The 23,263-nt window shown below is 38.5% G+C and overlaps 1 protein-coding gene across 3 annotated transcripts; it reads right to left on the bottom strand.

The window, feature by feature from the left end:
• Positions 1-9,979: 9,979 nt before the first annotated feature.
• On the bottom strand, positions 9,980-19,606 carry LOC113495428. Of its 3 annotated transcripts, XM_026874141.1 has the most exons (9): positions 19,457-19,606; positions 18,532-18,681; positions 17,818-17,980; positions 17,341-17,456; positions 16,877-16,898; positions 14,169-14,265; positions 13,807-13,916; positions 13,150-13,327; positions 9,980-10,201 (listed from the first exon to the last, which is right to left on the bottom strand). In XM_026874141.1, the coding sequence occupies exons 6-9, from the start codon at positions 14,200-14,202 to the stop codon at positions 10,149-10,151; spliced, it is 375 nt and encodes a 124-aa protein (XP_026729942.1). In that variant the 5' UTR covers positions 14,203-14,265; positions 16,877-16,898; positions 17,341-17,456; positions 17,818-17,980; positions 18,532-18,681; positions 19,457-19,606; the 3' UTR covers positions 9,980-10,148. The 3 variants fall into 3 exon arrangements, with proteins under 3 accessions (XP_026729942.1, XP_026729941.1, XP_026729943.1); XM_026874140.1 differs by lacking the exons at positions 16,877-16,898; positions 17,341-17,456; positions 17,818-17,980; positions 18,532-18,681; positions 19,457-19,606 and adding an exon at positions 16,201-16,374; XM_026874142.1 differs by lacking the exons at positions 16,877-16,898; positions 17,341-17,456; positions 17,818-17,980; positions 18,532-18,681; positions 19,457-19,606 and adding an exon at positions 15,907-16,083.
• Between the last annotated feature and the right edge of the window lie 3,657 nt (positions 19,607-23,263).

Raw genomic sequence — 23,263 nt, 5'->3', positions numbered from 1 at the left:
TACTTATCTCATTACGGAAGGAAAAACAAAGTCAAGGAAAGAACAGAAGTATCATTTTAGCTTAGCGTTTTTATCAGATTACCTGTATTTTCTTCTCAATAAATGGATTCGTTATAAGGAATTTGTGCCTTGTGTCTTGGACTACACAAACATTCACGTTACATGCACAAGCCATCCAGACTCAAAACAAGCGTTCGTGGATCACACAAATTCTCGTCGTGCGAGGGCGTGGAATTTGCGAGTCTTCATGCGCCATGGGTTAATCATGCGCCCTATCCCACTGCAATATCAGTGCAACCAGATTTAGCCTGTATACAAGAAACATTTCTCCATGATTTGGAGATAACATTTCTTAAAGCAGTACATACAACATTAAATTGTTTTATGCCAAAAACGAATAGTATGGTGGAAAAATTAAGAATATAGTTATTATTAACACTGATCTATTTATATCAACTACCTTTTTTTTTTGTTGATTCGGTTACGGGGATGTCTGTTCTAACTGCGAAAATACATCTTTAGCTTAACTGGATACTACTTCGGTCGATATAGTGATACGTGTTACATTTTTACCGTTACTCCTGAAAAACAGTACCCCTCTTTTTCAGTCAGATATTCCAGTTTGAATCCAGGGTATTAGTTAACTCTATATAGAACTTCATCAAAATTTGTCCATGTGCTTAAGGGTAAATAGGTGAAAAAATCACTCAAAACCTTCGTAATATTTCTATTATACGAGTATAGTTTGATTCTTCTGTTCATTGCGAAAACATTCTAATGCAATACTACCGCCTTTTTTACAATGCCCAATTTCCTATTCGTTATAACTCAAAAGTTACGGCACAGTACATGTTGCCTATATTATATTTTTGGGCCTTTTGAATCATCCCCTACCGCTGTAATGTTAACGAACCAGCCGCGCTCTCGGTAACAAATTCAAAAACTTTTGTTTTGTGCCCCAAAATTATCATCGCAAACTTTTAGAATTATTAAATTTCTTCGTAATTGCTTCATTTGTTACGTAATTTGGTGTTTGTATATTAAGATCAGTACGTTTTATTAGGTTCACGACTGTTTACCTATATTGTGTGTTTGTGCTTTTGTTTTTAGGGTTCTTTACTTAAATAAAAAACGAGGAAAATCGAATGAGGTCCAATAGATAAACTATGTAGATACTTTTGTTGGACATTTTACCACATTGAATGTTTTGAACATGTACTTTAATAAATTAATAAATAATAAAAAATAGGGCTCCGATGCTACAATACCTAAAAAAGAGTTACATGAATTTTCTCATATTTACACACTGGTTCATTTCAAAATAATTCAGATCTTTGCATGATAAAAAAAACAGAAATCATTCATTGCAACATAAAACGAAAATTATCTTTACAGTATTGCTGTTATATATTATTATATGCTATTTTTTTCAGAAAGAAAATTAATTTACCTAATTAATTATACGACAAAAACTCTCCATAATTAAGGACTGCTGTTGTTTTACAAGAAATTCAGCGTGTTTTATAATATACACTAATTTAATGTCAATATTGAGTTTTCAGATATAATTTTTAATGAGCAATTCTTTGGGTTCCATAACTAATATAAAAGAACATAAAGTTTGCGATGTCTAGAGTCCTGTATAGTATTTCATGGCTTGGAAAGGAATCGCTTCCATTTGACGTAATTTACAATAGTTAAGTATCTTCCTTGAACCGTGGATGTCTGCCGTCTTATGAAGCAGGGGTAAATGGTCCGGTGTAGATCATGGCCCCATCACGTCTTAAATAAAGCTCTCAACAAAGGTCTCTCCGTGTTGGGTCTGTGTGTCTGTGTACCCCCCAAAAAACCCGGGATTTTCTTCCCATGAAGTTATGCCGTAAATTGCAAGAGATAAAAAAAATGGTACTTGTGTTTTGGTGTCTTTCTGTGTAATTTGAAGTTTTATGAAATTTCGTTACAAGATTTTAATTCCTTAGTGCGAAAGCTAGAAAAAAACAAAAGATAAACGGAACTCTTGTCTTCAATTCGAAGTCGCACTTGACCAGTAATTTTTGTTGAACTATTGTAGAAAGTTTAATTAGCAAGAAAAAGGTGGCTGAAGAGAAAATAAATCTTAATTAAGATCTCCTTGAAGCAACCTCTCAATGATTAAAATGGGATAGCAAAGAACTTTCTTAAGGTACTAATGATACTTTTCTACGTTTAAATATACACTTTTAGAAATATATTGTATTCTGTAATCAACCTTATGAGTGAAACAAAATGGTCGAATTTTAAATTGCCTTATTTTAAAACATCATTTTTGTACCGGCAAATATGTAGCTATGCAACAGAATTATATTAAAAAAGTCTAGACGAGTCTAAACGATTAATATTTTATTTATCGTGTTAGCTATCAGGTTCAGGTTTTTTTATTTCATCTCTTAAAATTCAACAGGTGTATTGATGTTGTCTTGCGTAGACTAGACCGTCAGATTAAAATTTTATTCGAAGAAAAAAACGAATAAAAAATTGTTACATCCATTCATGAACTTCAGTCCCGCTAACATAGACACTTACTTCTGACAGTAGATATCTCAAGCTTTAGAAACATTAAACTTATAACACCATTTCTGCCAGACGTGAAGTGTTAAGTACATGAGCCCCGATTCTGCTATTTATAATGGCCGATGAAAATTTGAAACTATTCCTTTCCTCCTCAGCATTTTGCCAGCACAATAATTATTAAATTATGTAACGGTTTACTCACGCGTCAGCTCATGATTAAGGACTCCGGTTGGGTTCGAAACTAGTCGGGCACCCCCGATAAATACGCGTGAGTAAACCGTTACATCATTTAATAATGAATCAGTCTAACGATAGTTATTATAAAAATATATCCGCCCCGTGAATTTCAAATAAATGTGTTGGAAACATGATTAGGATAATACAAATACTGCCAATTTAATCCAATTCCCATTCATAAATCGGCCATTGTAAATAGCAGAATTACCCCTGTTACTATGACAGAAGCAAAACCAGAAAATACGTCGAAATATCGGCATTAAAACTTAATATTAAACACTGTTAGAATCCACTTGATTCATCATCTAACGTTCAGAACTCTCAAACTCTATCCAATAAAACCTTTATATTGAAAATCACCTTGCAACCAACTGCAAAACGTATAAAAACAGCAATGAAATCGAACTTAATTACTGGTCCGATTGGTTTTCTAAAGAATCGTTCCTGTCGATAGAAACCGTTAAAACGCTGGCATGTTTGTTAGGATTCTTACATACTGTGCGATTACTTGAAGTAGTGGATATTTCTCTCAAATACCGTATTGCGGTAAAGGTTTAAAAAAATCTTCAGTCATTCAGATGGGTTTCCAAAAAATATTGTTCAGAATATGTATTTTTTATCTCATTAGCAAAAATGTTAAATACAGTGAAATAAAATCTCGTGTGACGTCACTTACCAGTACGCTTTTTACTAGCAAGTGATGTTAATATATTAATAGTACCCACTACCACACATTTCAATATCTAAGTATTTTAAATCTTCCTTACTGACGAATGATTTGATAATATGAAAAATAAGTATTCAACATTTTGTGAAAATCTGTCTGAAGGACTAAACACATTTATGTTATTAGATTTAGTCAAATATCCTATAACTCTGATATTTCTTAATTTTACTGAATTCTGTTAGTCCTTATTAATAAAAACCGATCGAGTGCAAGTCGAGCTAGCGACACTGAGAGTTTGTTTCTGGGAATCGTAAATAGTAAGGATTTCATATCTAGGAGAAAAGTGGATAAAGCAAGAAGCAATTCCAGGAGGAGCAATGATGGGCATGTGTATCAGGCTAATTTATTGCCTATGCATATCAGAATTATAAGAAATATACATATTAAAACAGTTGCTGGAATTTAGACCTGCAACTATGTGCATAATAATTCAATCATTGAAACCCTAGTTCACATAAATACTTAGACCTTTGTTCAGTCCTAGCTACCGCATTAGGTTAAGTAACCTGTAATGGTAGATTAGTGTGATAATTAAATAAATAAATTTCATGGGAACGTTTGAGATCCCACATGTGGGCACCATTGTGATACCATACAATGTTGTTACGTACTCTTCTAATTAAGTCACAAATCGTGGCTAGTATGTCAATTCATATTCGCCACTCAAAAGGGAGACTAGACACAGGATTTATCTAGACGAATATTATTTTTTTTAATTTTTTCACATTTTTATAAGATGGCGTTATGTTTTGACCATTTCATTCCTCAAACACTTTTAGTACAATTACTATAAAACGTAGACTACACTTCATTTCTATCTTTTCCTCCTATTTAAGTTTTAAAACTGGAAAACGCTGCAACAAACTACAGGAACACGTCCGTCTTGAAACGGCAATTAAAGAACGCCGTTGCTCGTAAAATGCAGCTACTATGTACTCGTAGCTATCTAGTTTTAAACACAACTTTTTTTCACTGAACTCGTATAGAAAAACAGTCAGTAGCAAATAACTAGGTTGTTTAAAAAATCGGTTGTCTGTATAGTCGAGGAGGTTTACTGACGATAGTTGTACGTGACAACGTCATAAGTAAAACAATTGACACCGCCTTATGGAACGCCTCAATGTAATTATTTTGGGGCAATATTTATACATTTTTTTTATTAAAATGGCACAGCATTGGCCACTGCCATCGAATGAAATAAAACTTAATAAACTTAAAGCAAAATAACGCTTACCGCGCAGGCTGGTTCCATGCGGCCCAGAATAGAGAGTCGTGAAAGGATTTGGGGGAGGCCTTTGCCCAGCAGTGGGACACAGTGGGCTAGAGAAAAAAAAAAAAAAAGCAAAGAAAAAAATGAAACTCAGCCCGTTTCGTCCGTTCACAATATCTGAATACTTATATAGAATCATACAAGAGCGGATACCACTATACCATAAATCGTCCATTAGTCGTTGATTGTACAACATTCCTACTACGTTCACTTGTTTTCTTAACCCTGACGTCTTCGAGGACATTTAGCTCTCCATAAGGTCACCGGTGCATTTAATTTTTATGACAATGTTATCGTAATGGAGTTCTGTTAACGAACGTTTCCCTTGCCTCGTTTGTATTTACGATGATTTCGCAATGTGTCGGGAGCTTGGTACGGAAATGTGTGGATGTTGACTCTATATAATATAAAAATTTGGGAAACTTTTGAGTATGATAATAATATATGTTGTGGTTGTTCTTAAAACAATATAAATCCACTCAAGTATTTTTCCCGGCTTGAGAGCGACCAACCATTAGATTTCGATTATTATTATCTTAATCAGTTCAAAACAATATTGTTTGAACAATAATAACGTAACACAACTTCGAATAAAAAACTACTGAGTGGAATTTTTAAATAAATTTTTAGTTAAATGAAAAGAGAATCAACACTTTTGGTCCGTTCAGACCAAAAGTAACTAACTTAAGAAACTTAAAAATACAGACGAACTGACAACCTCCACCTTTCTAAAGTCGATTGAAAAAATAATTACTCCCATGAAAAATAAGAAAATGCCATGTTAACTTTGTATACTCACCAGTGTGACACAAAACGTTTTAAATATAAAAAAAATGCACTCTGCTGATTTTTAAAAGAATCAGCCGCTCAAATACGTACTTAAAAATCTTCAAATGTCTTTCAAAAATCTTTAAATAACTCCAAAAATAATCGCCTGTTGATGACTGATAGCGCTTAAACCTTCGTTCATCCATCCTAAGAGGATAAGTAAAAACAATCAAGTAATATCGTCGTCTAATCTCCGAAGTAGAAAAATAAATCTCGAAAATACTGTGCCTGTACCATGAGACCCCAAACCAAGACTAGTACCGATTATAGAGCAAGATAGAGCTACGGAATGTAGAGCGCCATCTCTTTCTACAGGCGGTAGTGATCGGGATAGAAGTGATTATAGTACAGGTGTAGGTTTGGTATTCACTTTGATTACTTTTCGATTGTACTGTCTCGACTGTAACTAAAGTTGGTCCGAGATTATTGTTTAATACTCTTTTTGGTGTAAACTGTTATTAAAGTTTAGATCTGTCATTGATATTAGTAGCGATGCTTTCATTATTTAGATGGAACGAGATTTTGATGGCAAAATAGCTATAAAAGCTGTATTGGTATTGGTCACCACGTCATTGTCACATTGAGTGACGTGTGGCGGGTTTCGTTCAAGTATTTGTATGAACAATGAACGCTTGTTGAGCTAGGTAATTTTGTATGTAATTTAAATGTTTGTGAAACCCCGTGGTATAAGGATTAAATTGCATAACGCAGGTCGCGTTAAGAAATTTATATAATAGAATAGAATAGAATAGAATAGAATAGAATAGAATAAATTTATTTGTTTAAACATAGGTAAAAGCTCTTAATAAATAAAAAAAAGTCTCACTATGTTTCGCCTCCTTGGCCTACAAATATTTGCTTAAAACTATTACAACCATGAATTCAGACATAAACACTTGTTTAATTATCTTATTTCTTTCAAAATTAAAAGAAAACGAAGATATTTGTATAAACACATGGCGAAAGACGCAAAGTTTAGTTGAATTAACTATACCTATACTTCAAACATTTTTTTCTCCCAAGTCTCAAAGTTAGAGTCTCAAGTTTTCAATATAATTAGTTTGTAATAACGTTATAATGAAATTATACTCAACTGAAAAGTTTTTTAAAGTTTTTGATGAATTTTCTTGTTCGTGACTAATTTACCTATAAAAATTCTCAACTACACTACAAGTATCATGTTTATAATTGAATTAATTTGCTTTTAATTTGTCCCGACTAGCATGAACCCCTGACTCTGTCTGCTTCGATGTTGGCTATCGATTTTGTTTAACGAAATTCAAGTCGATCTTCCTGTAAATTTCAGATTAGCTACAAACGCCCAACTTGTAATGAATGTCTGCTTTGCTACGGAGCTGCACCGTTCAATATCCTACTTCAAAATAACTAATTGCACCAACCAAAGTCCAATCTGCTACGAGTAATCTCTTCAGTATGATTTTGCTTGCTACGAATGGCCGATTTAGCTACGTGCTTGCTACGAATTACTACTTCTTGTTTATACAATATTTTTGTTAGTATCTCTCATAAATTTTGTATCATTTCATACTTTTTGTTGTAATTATTTATAAGCCAGCTAATATGAATATACAGTTTGAGGCAGAGAGCCTGGAGATCCGTCATACAGGTCTTGAACCTAGTGCGGACTCCAGCTCTCATAAAGGTTTTAATATAGGCTGTACATTTATTATTGTAACTTGTATCTTAACCTTTTCAAGAGGAATAAAGGATATATTTGATTTTGAATATTCACTATGCTATCATGCTACGCCAAAGGTATTCATAGGGTATTACGTAACGTTTTGTATGAAAAAGATAAAATGATCTATAAATGCTCCTCTCTCTAGTAAAACTACTTATTTGCTGTGCCCGACAGGGTCCATGTTATGATCTATTTATAACTTTTACCACCAAAGAATACATTTGGAATGCAATAAATTATTGAGTATTGAGTATTAAGAATGACCTATTTTGCTACTAATGACGAGCGGGCTACGAAGTGATTGTGAATATCCTATTTGCAACAAAAACCATATTGGTTCCAAAAGTGCAGTTTACTATTAATATACAGTAAGCTACAAAATGTCAAATCGATTCAAAATCGGACTTTCATTTTCTGCGGTTGTCGCGAAAAAAATCGACTTTTTCTTACAACATGACACGGAACATGTGTACAATGATTAAAAGTCCCTACATATTGAAAAAAGGATGTACAAAACCAAATAAGAATTCCCGACGTTTTTAATTACGAGGTACCGTGAATATTCAGAGATCCAATACGAGATAAAAAAGTCCTTTGACAACATTGCATATTGGTTTCCTACCTAAGTAATGTTTCATTGCAGATTTTTTAAGATTCCGTAGACAAAAATTTAAAACGGAAAAAATTACAGAGACTCCGCTGTTTGTATATCTGTCAGTCCGTCTGTCCGTCAAAAGGCACTTCAACAACCGAAATAGCTAGACATTGTCATCATCTTGCCCCTAGAACGTGCTCAAAGAGCAATCCTAAAGGTCGCCACTTTTCGTCCTTTCAGGTTTCCTACTCACCAGTTATACAGGGAATGCAAAGTACTTACAGTACGCCAGTTATTTATTCTACATATAGTACGACTCCAGCATACTGAAATTGGTTTCAGCCCGGTACCTTCCGGCAAGAGAAGAAAGGATTTAGTTTGCACTAACCCACAAACGCAACATGCTTTTACTAACAGATTTTATTTATTTCAAGGACCCTATTTATATAACAAATTTAACAGGCTACTTAAGTTATATAGTGTAAGCTTAAATAGGTGTAATAGAATGGTAACAGAATACTTACAGTCCCTCTATTACTCAGATACGGAAAAATTGCTAGAAATATTACAATAAACTGTTTAGCTTAGAAATTATAATAATAAGTACAGGTAATGTAATTAAATAATTCAGGACAGCTTGTCCTGCTTAGTCTTTTATAATACAATTAAGTGATAGAATTACATTAAAATATCCATCAATCATTTTTCTGCACTGATAACCCGAAACACAGGTTTAAAACAAACCTAGTTCGGGTGTCCCTATATTATCTTTAGACCATCCTTCTCGTTTATTATTATGTTTTGGTTTAGATTAACTCAACTCCTATGATTATGACTATTAAGATATTTTTACTGGTTTTACATCCGAGTCATTTGTATTCGTACATGTATTTAAGTAATGTGAACTATGTTTTTAATAAATATATTTTTAATTTTAATTTTTTTTTAATTGTATTTCCCACTAATTATGTATTTCTATTACCGCTGTAACCACGAATGGCGAAATAAAGTTCGATGTTCAGCGACGATTGTTACGGTCATAAATCGACTCGGAGGAACTCGTTCAAAACATAGACGGTCATAAACGGACCGACCGTATTAAGCAGGGCCTAACCTGTGATTGTGCACATGTAGTTTAGCCACAAGCTCCTATAGAAGAAAAGTTATTAAAAATAGGAATTGAGTATTAATTCACCATCTCTTTTCCGCATCAACTAATCCCAATTCAAGCTAACAGTATAGACACTAATCCCGTCACAACAATACAGAGATACAAGCCTCTGCCATTAAACAGTCAAGTAATAGGTCGACTATAAACACTAACACTCCCACTCCAATCCTATCCATACTTAGTCGTAATGAATGGTCTGCCAACATTAATTAGTTCTTCTAAAATAACTTACAACAACTCAAAAGAAGGATACATTTGTGTAAAACAATTGAATTGTAACTTGGTATGTCGTGAGGTTGTTTTGACAGACAGCTGATAATGACTATCTGGTGCTGCAAATGATAGGGTTAGACAGCCCTAATTATTGGGAATTATGAAAAGCATGCAGTTAATAGGGATGATGACAATTTTTTTTTGCAGTGTCCTTCTTGTAGTTTTTTGTATAATGGATACGTATTTTTTAATTTGTCCCGCAAACATAAATTGACCAAATTAAAGTGAATGAAACTTACGCGTGATGTCACGATTGAGTATAAATTTTACTCTATCGTTACGTCACAAGCCCCCTCTCCTAAACTTTAAAGCAGTTAATCTTTGTCAATTCTAGGTTTTCTGAAAAAGGAAAAAATACGTGTCTCAATCTTTTCAATTATCTAACTGAGGGACTAATGAGTTTTTTTTTCATACCCAGTCATCATCCCTATTCTCAGACCTACAAAATAAGCACCAATAAATTCATTAAAGCTCAAGCCGTTTTGGAACAATATGGTAACTAAAATTGTGACACGAGAATTTTATATCATAAGTACAAGGAAAATAAAACGTCCAATCTCAAATACATACATGTATATAAATAAAGCAGTGCCGCAAAAAAAAAAACAAAGAACAATCGTCAAAAAGTGTATATTTGACAAAAAAAATCACTTAAAAACAAATTCTTGTATGTTTGTACTTCGCAGTACAATTCTCTGACGTCACAACACCTTATACTTTCGATCTTGTTCTTTGCTTGCTTATACAATTGTCTCCAGATAACTTTTATTTTTCTGTTACTCTTAATGTGTGAGGTCACACTCCGTTGGTAGCGTACGTGTTCACAACGCAAACGAAATAGAACCACACTGGAACAAACGTTTTGAATCAATTATTAAACTTTTTTAAGTGAGTGTTCATCGTGGACGCGGGACAGCGCTCTACACGGCATAGAGTGTTGTCTCTCTTCCACACCTGCCAAGGTTTATAAGGTAATGTGACATGAAATACTTTATTATTTGTTTTAGGCTTCCGTACCTTTAGGGTAAGAATGGAAGAAGAATACTTCAACTAAATATCGAGGTTAAATTACGGTTATTAGGGCCCATTTAGACAAGATGAGAAAAATCGTGCAAGTTGTAATAAATTACGGGCGATCATAATATCACGTTAGATATTCGAGCTGCGCCGCTACACAATAAACAGCAACTTGCATTTTATTTCTAGCTTCGTCTGAATGACCCTTCACAGTCATAGATTTTTTGGTGGGTGACAAATAAATTTATTTATCAAACGGTTAATTCCGCAAAGACTAAAAAATTCAGTGTACCTAACCTCACAGGTTTTTTTATGTTCACCTTTTTGCATGGAAACCCAGGGCCACCACTCCGACTCGCATTTGACCGTATTGAAGCCAAGTTAAGCTTAGCCGCTTAACCAATAGTGACGTGCCTTTGTTAATATGAACGTCTCTACAATGCTGGGATCAGGTTTCAGTGTTACCAGATTAACGTAGATACCGTATATTCGTGGGGCGTCCTATTCGACTTCCGCAATACATTTCAGTGGGTAACACAGTATCCCAATCCCATTTTCTCAAGGCTGGTCGTCAGAATGGGTTTTGACTTTGGTAGCAGATGATGTCAAATGCTATTTTCTTTTTAAGCCTCGCCGCAAAAGCGTGTTGCTATAAGTTTGACATATCGCTGTGTCTGTTTGCAGTACCGTAACTATCGAACGGGTGAACCGATTTCGATTTTGTTTTTATATTTTAAGGGTATTTATTGACTTTAGGTGCTAAACATATTTGAATTCTTAAAAGATGGCCTCTACAAAACGCCGGCGGATTTTACATTTTTGATAACTCTTGAAATGAAAGCGCTTGACTAGTAAAAATAGTATGACAAATTTCAAATATTTCAATGGTTTTTTTTATTTAGATAAAATATAAACAGCTACAGTATTTATAAATCTAATACAACATAATTCTATAATAATAATAACAGGTTCTATAACACGAAATTCAAGGTAAATAAAACCTAGTTCAACTGATTTAAATTCTCTCTAAGCCAGAGAATAAGAACATGGATTAGTGAAAACAGGACGCTTCCCAGCAATTTATACAGTTCTAGTCCAACTGGTATTAAATGGGATCTCTACATGTAAGGTAGTGTAAGAGGCAGGGTTCATATTTTTGTCGTCATCTTTTTTTGACTCCCGCATTAAGGAATTTAATCCTTGAGCCGAAAGGGCGGGGGTGCACAAATATTCAAGTCACACGCACAAAGACACCCAGACAAACATTTGAGGAAAACACAAACGCTGGTCCTACGCGAGGATTGATATCGCGACACGTCACGTATAGTGGGCATGGCGTGGTAAACTTAACCACTCGGTTATTCGTGCAATCTAAATTTCCTCGTATGGCATTTTAACCTGCTTCTAGATCTTATGGAAACGTTTTGTTTGAACACCCGAAGGCCTCTAATGTGGCTCATTTGGGAAGTCTTTGTTTGTCTGCAAGTTACTATTAAGAACGAAACTTTTCCTTAAGAGAAGGTCTCTAAGAAAAATTATGTAATTATTTTTCAATAATTATCAAATTTGTTAATTTATACTTTTAATTTTCTGTTAATCTAAATAAATTCATAGTAAAAATTAAATAAATTCATAGATTAAACGTTACCTATAATTTGTATTATTTCTCCAGTAATTGGTAATTCAATATTGCATCAAAAACATGAATTATTACGAGAATTCTAGGGATTACTTAAATTGTATTTAATATACAAAATGAACAATTTCATGCATTCTGGTTACAAACAGAACATAATATTCTGTTAATTCAAAATGATATCCATTAAATTGGAATTTCGAAGTACAATATAATTAAATTAATAAATATTTTACGAAACAACAATGTTACTATGTAGCTATGCTAGTATTACACGCGTTTGTCATGGTAGATTTAAAGTTAGAAAGTGGCAGCGGTTACAGAAATACTCCGTGGCAACCGGCTGTCGTTGTATGGCTATAGCGGAGGAATGAGAATCATGTGGTGAGGTGGGTTTTGAGTATGGATGTGGATGGATATAGGGGAAGAGGACGACCAAGGAAACGATGCGAACGTGCCATTTCTCGACGCTCTTTTCTATGAAATATAGCATTTACTGTTTAATTTTTTATTGTAACACCTACCTTCGCGCATCGTATCAAAATCCAAAGTGCATCAAAATTATAGGACGGTGAAAACGTAACTCTCCGATTTAGTGCAGTCTTGTAAATAAACTATTCTAGTCTATTCTATAAAAACTTTTTTGATAAAAAAATCTGGTTCAATGACTCCTGGACTACAATCGTCAAATCGACAGCTGTGGCGTGTTCACACGTACGTACTCTTACAAACTTCTCCATATTTGTACCCCTACTTACGTATCATGATAATTGAAACACTAGGTTTTGCCGGCGGCTTTGCCTAAACTTTACTTTCCTTTGAATAAACTTTTTTTTTAATGTCTATGCATTCAACAGAAGCTCAAGCTTTGACTACTTCTTTAAACTTATCTGAATACACATTTCACCCTGATCACCATGAAATGATATTAAAAACAGAAATAAAAGACATTTAGTCAAATTAGGCTACTAAGCAGCAGACCTTAAATGCCATCAAATAAAGTAAGACAGCATTTAGATTCACCTGCCCTCCACCGTTTCCTAAGTGCAGACTCCCGAGAGAAGAAACAGCATAAGAACTCTCTGATTGCACGTTTTCTCTCCGATGTGATAAAATTATCAATATAAACAAATGAGTACTCACATACTAAATAGAAAACCATCATTATTAGGCAAGTAGCGGCTGACAGCCAGTCCATCTTGCCAAGCAGACATATTGGCTCCAGAATACATTCCATGCCGATGGCTAATATGAGGACCGAACCGACTACAATGTTCAGAAAGACCAGCACAACGAATATTTGGGCTAGACCCTCTTGGTCCTGTAAAAAAATACAAATATATTCAGGCAAATAGTGAGGAGAGGTTATAACTGCACAAGTTGATCGATCACAGGTTAAACTACACTTGACACGGTCGGTCTTGAGTGGGTGACCATCTTTGTCATAGCAAATCTGACATGTAATTGTTTTTTTTGCTCTACTCATACATCTTTGATAGTCCTTACAGGTAGTCAGAAGCTAGAAAGTCTGACAACCATTCTAAGGCATATTGTTGCCCAGGTAACTGGGTTAAAGAGGTCAGATAGGTAGTCGTTCCTTGTAAAACACTGGTACTTAGCTGAATCCGGTTAGACTGGAAGCCGACCCTAACATAGTTGGGAAAAGACTTGGCCGTTGAATATGGATTAATTTGATTAATTCAACTAGGATATGGCTAATTAATCTGTTTGCGCCTTCTGTAAAGACCATTGCATAACCACATTTTATTTGTTCCATTTAAAATATGACTAAATAATTACCGTTAAATTGGCGATGAGTAGGATCACACCACCTAACATGAAAGATATTGAAATGGCTGTGACAGCGGTTGAGATCAGGTTACTCAGCTGTGACAGAGCCTCTTCGGCCTCTGAAATAACGAACACACTCATTAAAGTAAATTAATTCAATTCTTTATTGCATACCATAATGTTACATATATGGTTTACATAAGGTCTAATACAGATACTCGCACATTCAACTGCGAAATCAAATCAATATTTTTATTCATTGATCATCCTTAACTGCTATCACAAGAAGAGAAGGAGCAACGCCAAGAAGGCAGTACATATACCAGCTGACTGGACAAATTGGGCAAACGTTAATCTATTAAGTAACTCACCATGAACATGAGTGACATTGTCGTATATTGTCATTATTTTATCGAACCCGACGCCTGTCCTCTGTTCTATGATGCCAAGGGTGAGAGCGCCGGTCGTCTGAAAAATAAATTATTGTATACTAGCTGTTGTCCGCTAGCCCGACCACTACAATTTGATAATGATCCCACGGGGACGTAAAATCGCCATAAAAATTTATGATTTGTGCTACTCCAGGTTATAAACGGCCGGTGTACCAAGTTTCGTTTAAATCTGTTCAGTGGTTTTGCGTGAAAGAGTAACTTGCATACTTACAAACTTTTCCGTTTATAATATTGGTAGGAAATGGTATTTATATTAGTTAGAGCGCTTAACAAAGTAAATATTACTTGCAAAACACGGTAAAAAAATAATAAACAAAGTCTACTTAATAACAAAACCATTCGTATGCGAGTGGGACTCGCGAAACACAGGGTTTCAGTATAAATAGACTAAACTTATGGTACCAACACATATGAGATCGTTACAAGCTTTCCTTAACCTGGACCTTTATATATATATTTTTATAACGGTCGCAGAAATATATACATATTTGTTTTATTTCTTTATTTATTATAACGACTCCCCGACAGGGAGAGTTCCCCCTATTAGGGAATTTAACCATGGTGTCGTGGTGGGTTTCACAAATATACAATTCACATGCACAAAGACACCCAGACTCAAAACAAGCATTTGTGGATAACACAAAGGCTTGTCCTACGTGGCGATCGAACCCACGACACGTCGCGCAAAGTGGGATTGGCGTGATGACCTCAACCACTCGGGTATCCGTGTAAATGTCAACTGACCAGACATCACGGTTCCTGAGATACACCCTGGTAACGGGCGGAAAGCAGGCTTTTTACCCTTTCATACATGATCATTCCGTACACGGAATGATCAAAATATTAATACCCAAAATATACTCGTAATTAATTACACATAATAAACGCTCGATACACGAACTCCCAAAACAGTGTGGTTGCATTGTGGCGAGCCCCTAATTATGCAGCTACCGTGAATCCTACCGGAATCGGTTTAAATACGCTAACAATATAAATACTTAACAATGATTTACGAAGAATATCGAATTATTGAAACCTTTTGGGGAAACTGAATGAGTTTTGAAATGAAATCATTTATTCTGTAAGTAGGATATATCATCACTTTTACATGTCTTCTTTTTTTGAGAGCGCTGGAGTCGACATTTCCTATCTGACTACCCTGAGAAGAAATGTCGAAACGAACTTAGGGGTCGCAGTCTCTTTTAAAATCCAGACAATTTAAATGCGAATATAAATGCATTAACCAATGCACGGTATTTCTTTGGACTGGCCTTTGAGGAAAGTACCAGATCGATCTGAGCAAGTCTGTGGCCAAGGCCACCACGACCAGAGCCGACCAGCTAAAGCGCGGGAGATATTCCCCGGTGGTTCAGGTTTAGTCAGTAACAAATAAAGTCTAGTACTGAGTTTTATTCCCACGTTTTTATACACTCACTTTCTTGTTTGTTTGCTTGTTTGTCGTTCCGGTTGGATTTTTACTGGAAGCACTTCCCGATAAGCTAGCAGGCTGAAATTTTCAGGGTAGCTTCAAACCCGATGATATTGCAATTTACAACCTTAAAATCGGCTGGACCGATTTTGATGAAATTTGAATGAGGTGACATTTAAAAACGTGGGTTTTCAGATTTGTTCCATCTTTTATTTTTTTAATACTCACATAAAGAAGACACCATCTTAAGCCACTAATGATGCAATCTTCGTTGGATGAAAATCAAGTTCAATACAAAATTATATATTATCCGCCCGACGAGTATCAACATGTACAAAAGCATTCTACAGAATATTAGAAGCCGCACATTTCTTTAACAATTCAGCAACCGAAAATGAATTTAAAGATTATGTACTTTAGAACTGATTTTTCATCGTAATACCATATTAATTTTGCATTTTTTGGACGATTATCTGTTATTTGTTGTCCATAGTTAAAAGATCGTCAAGAGAGTGTACTTACAATGCTCAAAACTGCAATAAAGAGCATTCCGACCCTTATTGACGCGACGAAACAACAGTTATCAACTTCGGGGAAAATGTCACACATGATTGCTTATTTATTAATACTTTTATTTAAAATAAATATTATTTACAACAATAATTTGACATAATGTAAAGGGATTTTGACACTTAATTGATATGTATTTGTCAAGTTATGTCAGTCGTGATGTCTTGATATTTGTTGCTATGGCGATGCAATTCTTGTTACAAAGAGTTTCAGAACCTTCGTGCAATAAACAACGCCAATGATATTGATACCTAGAAACTTAAAGCTTCAAAGACATGTACACATTCACCATCCATTAATATAATATTTTTCAAAGTCAATGGGTTTATTTGGAAACCAAGTGTTAAACAGATGTTAGAAATCAGTTGGGGCAACACTAAGCGCTTAGATTTCTGTTCATGTAGCGAATAAGTGGTGGTAGCTTCTATACTACTAATATTATGGACGAGAAAGTTCGTAAGTGTGGATTTATGGATACATAGATGTATTAGAGAAATAAAATGAAAACTTTTACGTCTTTTTTTGAGAATGAGTCAGACGAATATTAGTTCTTCTTCGTAAAACCACTAAACGGATTTAGACTCCGTATCCCGATTTTTCTATATAAAATACTGAAAAGAATACTTACGATAATTCATTCTGTCTCCGATCTAAAACAAATCCAATATCCAAATTAGAAACTAAAACTAATAATCAAAAGAATTATAAAAATAAATGCGACAATTATATTATTATTATTAGCCATTAGTATCCCAGTGCAAGGCAAAGACCTGCCTTCCCTTCTTCCACTATTCTCGGTCTTTGGCTAGCCAAGACCAGTTTCGTGCTAAAGAGTCGATTTCGTCCTGCCATTTTCAACTGGATCTTTTTTTTCGGATGGGAAACCATCAAATCATTCCGTCCGCTTTAAGTTGTCAGGAAGACACTGGGAGGCTGACATTCTCGTCAGAAAAGTGTGATGAAAAATAGATGTTGTCCTATTCTCAGACCTAACCAACTTGCTCACATTTTTTTATGAGAATCGGTCAAGCTGTTTCTGTGGCTTTCCATTTCGAACATCGATATAAGAATTTAATATATAAGATATCTTACCTCTTAAATGCTTTTGAATTCTCTCTTCTTCTCTACTTGTTTCCTTACCAATACTTATTGGTAATATTATAAGGTCCGTCTATATGTATTCACAACCATAACTGTGTATGTTTTGACTGGAAGCAAATATTGGTCATGTATATTTTTGTATGGAGGGCATAACTCATCAGTGCGATTATCAGCCACTGATAATCACAGATACTCATAAATAAAAGCTGTGAAAACACATAAAGTCACGCCGAGCCGAACCTCTGCTGACTCCCATTGGGCGATAATCTACCCTTTTGGCAGTTTGTAAAACCCGATTTTGTAAATCAAAATCAAATCCAAAGTTTTTTATTTCTAATAGACCTCAAAAAGTAATATTCAAGAACTCGTGGCTCTAGTTGGACAATTCCAAAATGCCATTCCCTTAATTAATAACCGGTAAGAAACTCCATAGGTTATTCGACCCGACTTTCATCGCTAAATACTTACGTAAACAGAAGAACAAGGAGAACGTGAAGTGTATAGCAGCTCTGGTGAAGTTTTCCTCCCAGCAGTAATGCAGGTACATGGAGCAGAACACAAGGTGCGCGCATATAATTATAATTGTCACCCAAATGTATATTTTAAGAATAATCTCGCATGTGCGGTTGTCCTAGAACAAAATTGAACACCATGTACAACATTTTTATATTATAACCAAAAATATTAAAAAAGTGTTAAAATAGAACCTGCACGGGAGGAAAAATTGTTTTTTTCTTTAAGTTATAAAAACCGGTCAAGTGCTGATTTGCGACACTGAAGGTTCAGAACAAACAGGCTAAAGAAATCCAAATCCGTTGGGTGAAAATTAAATTTGAGAGACACTTATTTTGTCACCACAATTTACTCATTTAAACAATTTTGAAGACTAAATATACAGACAATTCAAGAAATTGTGGTATCAAGGTGAAACAAACTCTCAAAATTATGTCCAAAATAGATTTAAAGGAAGCTGGTATTTTTCTCATCACGTCCATTACGCAATGTCACTAAACATGACACAAATGTTACTAAATGATGCAAAGATTTACTCCGTAATGAGCTGACGCGGCGGGGTCGCGAGTCGAAACTAGTCGGGCAATCTCAATAAATACGCGTGAGTAAACCAGTGCATAATTTAATAAAAAAACATTCTCAACTTATTTACTGTAAAAAGTAACTCACCCTTATAACTCCAGACCAGGCAGACACGAGGAGAAACGTGGAACTTAACCAAATCGTCAGAGTTGTCATAAACCAGTAATTGAAATGTACCGAACGTGTTTCAGGCAAATCAAGATAGTCAGCGTGAGTGAACAATGTCGATGCTGCTATCTATAAACAATAAATAATATAATTAATTTGTTAGCCAAAGAAATATTGTTCTAGCTGTGAAAGAGATGCTGCTCTACGCCGTGTATGTATCTCGCTTTAACGTCTGCAACAGTTTCTTTTTCTTTTTACTAGCCTGGAATGTCCCACTGCGGGGCAAAAGCCTCCCCACTCTTCTTCCACTTGTCTCTCTCATGAGCCGCGAGGGACCAGTTCGGTAAGAACAAATCCAGTCCAATCCAGCAACTATTGTCCTATATTGGGATCGAACCCGCAAGGCGTCTTGCTCAGTGGCTTTGGCTTGATGACTTCAACCACTCCACTATCCGTGCAATAGTTTTCCAAAAAAGCCCGCCACAGTAAGTGTATCTTATGTGAAAGCAAAAAAAGCCTTTATAACCAAAACAGTAACCCAAAAATAAAATAAAAATGTATAATTAATTTCAGAACACATTTTTTTGATAAAAAAAATGCACATTTTTATTTATGTATTGATTTATAAATGAAAATAGATACTTTTATCGCTTCTGATACGTTAAACTGTAAGTTTTTTTCCTACGCCTCGCTTATAAAACTCTCAACTACTACTACTTCCACGAGGCGTCATCTCTGGTGGTACAATCATCATCAATAATAATGATAGCTGCTCTATCATCAGAGGCGGATCAAATAGGCAGTGTCCTAACACCTTCTAATATACACACTGCTTCGTAGACACCGAAGAAGTCGCGGGTATCAGCTAGTACAAGAAATAACGGTTGAAAAGACAGTAACAGACCAAATTGAAGAAGGATATAACGATCACAGCTCTCCTAGGTTTAACACAAAAACAACAATTCTCAATTGGCTCCAAATGATCCAAGCACATACTTTATTTTACTTTGATACAATTTATAATTAAAATTATGTTACAAAATATGTTATCACAACTTATCAATCGCGTACAAGTTGACATAACGGGTGACAGTGCAATCAGAGAGTATATAATCACTACGTTTTAATATAGTCTATATTTTGGAAGTACACTTTCAGAAGTTTATTTTTAAGGAGGTGGTGCATGTCTAAGCAATAGTCTCAATCGTAGGTAATAGGGATAAATCCAAATATAATGTGAAGTTATCGGTAGTATGTATTATGGATATTTATATACCACGAATACCTATTTTTCTCATCTCCCGTAAACATAAATTGATCAAATAAAATATTTTTTTTCATGTCCCGCAAATAAATTGATCAATTAACTATGAATAGAACTTACGAGTGACGTCACATCTGTGAATTTTTTGCGAAATCCATACGTCACAAGTCCCCTCTCCTAGACTTTAAAGCAGTATTTTTTATTGTTGAGATCATCATTGGCCTAGCCTTTTACAACTAAGTTGGGGTCGGCTACCAGTTTAACAGGTTTCAGCTAAGTACCAGTGTTTTACAAGGAGCGACTGCCTATCTGACCTCCTCAACCCAGTTACCTGGGCGACACGATACCCCTTGGTTAGACTGGTTGTCAAATTTTTCAAGCTTCTGACTACCTGTAACGACTGTCAAAGATGTAGGAATAACCCAGGAGGACCCACAATTTAACGTGCCTTCCGAAACACGGAGGAACTCATTATGACAAAGATGGTCACCCATCTACGGACCAACCGCGTCAAGCTGAGCTTAACCTGTGACCGTTTTACTTATGCGGTTTTTTATTGTTTAGATAAAAGAAAAAAATCGTGTAAAATATTCTTTAATAATCTATGTGACGGACTTTTTTCTTTTATCTTTTCTACTCAGTAATGTTCAATATAGTTTATAGATAGCTATTAATATTGCTGTCATATATTTTTCGAGGTGAAGAATAAGGGCAGAAAATGGAGTTCAGATATAAATTTTTCACGTGACATAAAAATAGTAAAGTAATATTCATCTTAATAAATGGCCTTATAAGTTCCTTTTTTCGTATGGTTGGTAGATATCCTGGTTTCAGGGTTTCTTAACCGCTCTCTAGACCTCGGCAGGATTTTAGAACACCCTTGAAAATTCTCAGTTGTAACACGCACATGAATTTGAAAAGACGTTGGTGCGTGCGAGTTTGAAACAACTACCGTTAGCTTAGCAGTTCAACGGCCAAACACTTTTCTATTACTTCTGTTTTAAATAGGTGATGAATGTTTAGTTTGTATTTAATACGTCAACTGATTTTTATTTCTTCGTATAGGATATAGCCGTATAGCCGTCGCGGTGGAGGCGTCGCGATGCAGGCGTCGCGGCGTAGGCGTCGCGGTGGAGGCGTCGCAATGCAGGCGTCGCGGTGGAGGCGTCGCGGCGTAGGCGTCGCGATGCAGGCGTCGCGGTGGAGGCGTCGCGGCGTATGCGTCGCGATGCAGCCGTCACGGTGGAGGCGTCGCGATGCAGGCGTCGCGGTGGAGGCGTCGCGGTGGAGGCGTCGCGATGCAGGCGTCGCGGTGGAGGCGTCGCGATGCAGGCGTCGCGGTGGAGGCGTCGCGATGCAGGCGTCGCGGTGGAGGCGTCGCGGTGGAGGCGTCGCGATGCAGGCGTCGCGGTGGAGGCGTCGCGATGCAGGCGTCGCGGTGGAGGCGTCGCGGTGGAGGCGTCGCGATGCAGGCGTCGCGGTGGAGGCGTCGCGATGCAGGCGTCGCGGTGGAGGCGTCGCGGTGGAGGCGTCGCGATGCAGGCGTCGCGGTGGAGGCGTCGCGGTGGAGGCGTCGCGATGCAGGCGTCGCGGTGGAGGCGTCGCGATGCAGGCGTCGCGGTGGAGGCGTCGCGGTGGAGGCGTCGCGGCGTAGGCGTCGCGATGCAGGCGTCGCGGTGGAGGCGTCGCGGTGGAGGCGTCGCGATGCAGGCGTCGCGGTGGAGGCGTCGCGGTGGAGGCATCGCGATGCAGGCGTCGCGGTGGAGGCGTCGCGATGCAGGCGTCGCGGTGGAGGCGTCGCGGCGTAGGCGTCGCGATGCAGGCGTCGCGGTGGAAGCGTCGCGATGCAGGCGTCGCGATGCAGGCGTCGCGATGCAGGCGTCGCGATGCAGGCGTCGCAATGCAGGCGTCGCGGTGGAGGCGTCGCGGCGTATGCGTCGCGATGCAGCCGTCACGGTGGAGGCGTCGCGATGCAGGCGTCGCGGTGGAGGCGTCGCGGTGGAGGCGTCGCGATGCAGGCGTCGCAATGCAGGCGTCGCGGTGGAGGCGTCGCGGCGTATGCGTCGCGATGCAGCCGTCACGGTGGAGGCGTCGCGATGCAGGCGTCGCGGTGGAGGCGTCGCGGTGGAGGCGTCGCGATGCAGGCGTCGCGGTGGAGGCGTCGCGGTGGAGGCGTCGCGATGCAGGCGTCGCGGTGGAGGCGTCGCGGCGTAGGCGTCGCGATGCAGGCGTCGCGATGCAGGCGTCGCGATGCAGGCGTCGCGGTGGAGGCGTCGCGATGCAGGCGTCGCGGTGGAGGCGTCGCGGTGGAGGCGTCGCGATGCAGGCGTCGCGGTGGAGGCGTCGCGGCGTAGGCGTCGCGATGCAGGCGTCGCGGTGGAGGCGTCGCGATGCAGGCGTCGCGATGCAGGCGTCGCGATGCAGGCGTCGCAATGCAGGCGTCGCGGTGGAGGCGTCGCGGCGTAGGCGTCGCGATGCAGGCGTCGCGGCGTAAGCGTCGCGATGCAGGCGTCGCGGCGTAGGCGTCGCGATGCAGGCGTCGCGGTGGAGGCGTCGCGGCGTAGGCGTCGCGATGCAGGCGTCGCGGTGGAGGCGTCGCGATGCAGGCGTCGCGATGCAGGCGTCGCGATGCAGGCGTCGCAATGCAGGCGTCGCGGTGGAGGCGTCGCGGCGTAGGCGTCGCGATGCAGGCGTCGCGGCGTAAGCGTCGCGATGCAGGCGTCGCGGCGTAGGCGTCGCGATGCAGGCGTCGCGGTGGAGGCGTCGCGGCGTAGGCGTCGCGATGCAGCCGTCGCGGTGGAGGCGTCGCGATGCAGGCGTCACGGTGGAGGCGTCGCGATGCAGGCGTCGCGGTGGAGGCGTCGCGGCGTAGGCGTCGCGATGCAGCCGTCGCGGTGGAGGCGTCACGATGCAGGCGTCGCGGTGCAGGCGTCGTGGTGAAGCCGTCGCGGTGGATCCGACACGATGGATGCGTCGTGATGGAGACGTCGTAACGGATGTGTCTTGATAGAGACGTCGTGATGGATGCGTTGCAATGGATGTGTCTTGATGGCGATGTAGTGACGGATGTGTCGCGATGGATGCGTCGTGATGGATGCGTCGCGATGAATGCGTCGTGATGGATGCGACACGATGGATGCGTCTTGATGGAGACGTCGCGATGGATGCGTCGTGATGGATGCGTCGCGATGAATGCATCGTGATGGATGCGACACGATAGATGCGTCTTGATGGAGACGTCGCGATGGATGTGTCGTACGTATTTCTAGGAATGCAGACATTCGTAGGTATTTGGATGAACTCGTTCGAATAGCATAGTCGGCTTTACTTGAGCCTGCAATTATTTTTCGTGGTTGTTGCCGATCATGCGTCTTGGCGGGGAACAAAGTGATACAAAACGGTATGAATTAAATTTGCCGTACCATTTCCCAAGCAATGTATGTATGT

Source organism: Trichoplusia ni, chromosome 6 (assembly GCF_003590095.1).
Source record: "Trichoplusia ni isolate ovarian cell line Hi5 chromosome 6, tn1, whole genome shotgun sequence".
NCBI lineage: Eukaryota > Metazoa > Arthropoda > Insecta > Lepidoptera > Noctuidae > Trichoplusia > Trichoplusia ni.
This window is presented reverse-complemented; position numbering and strand designations above follow the sequence as displayed.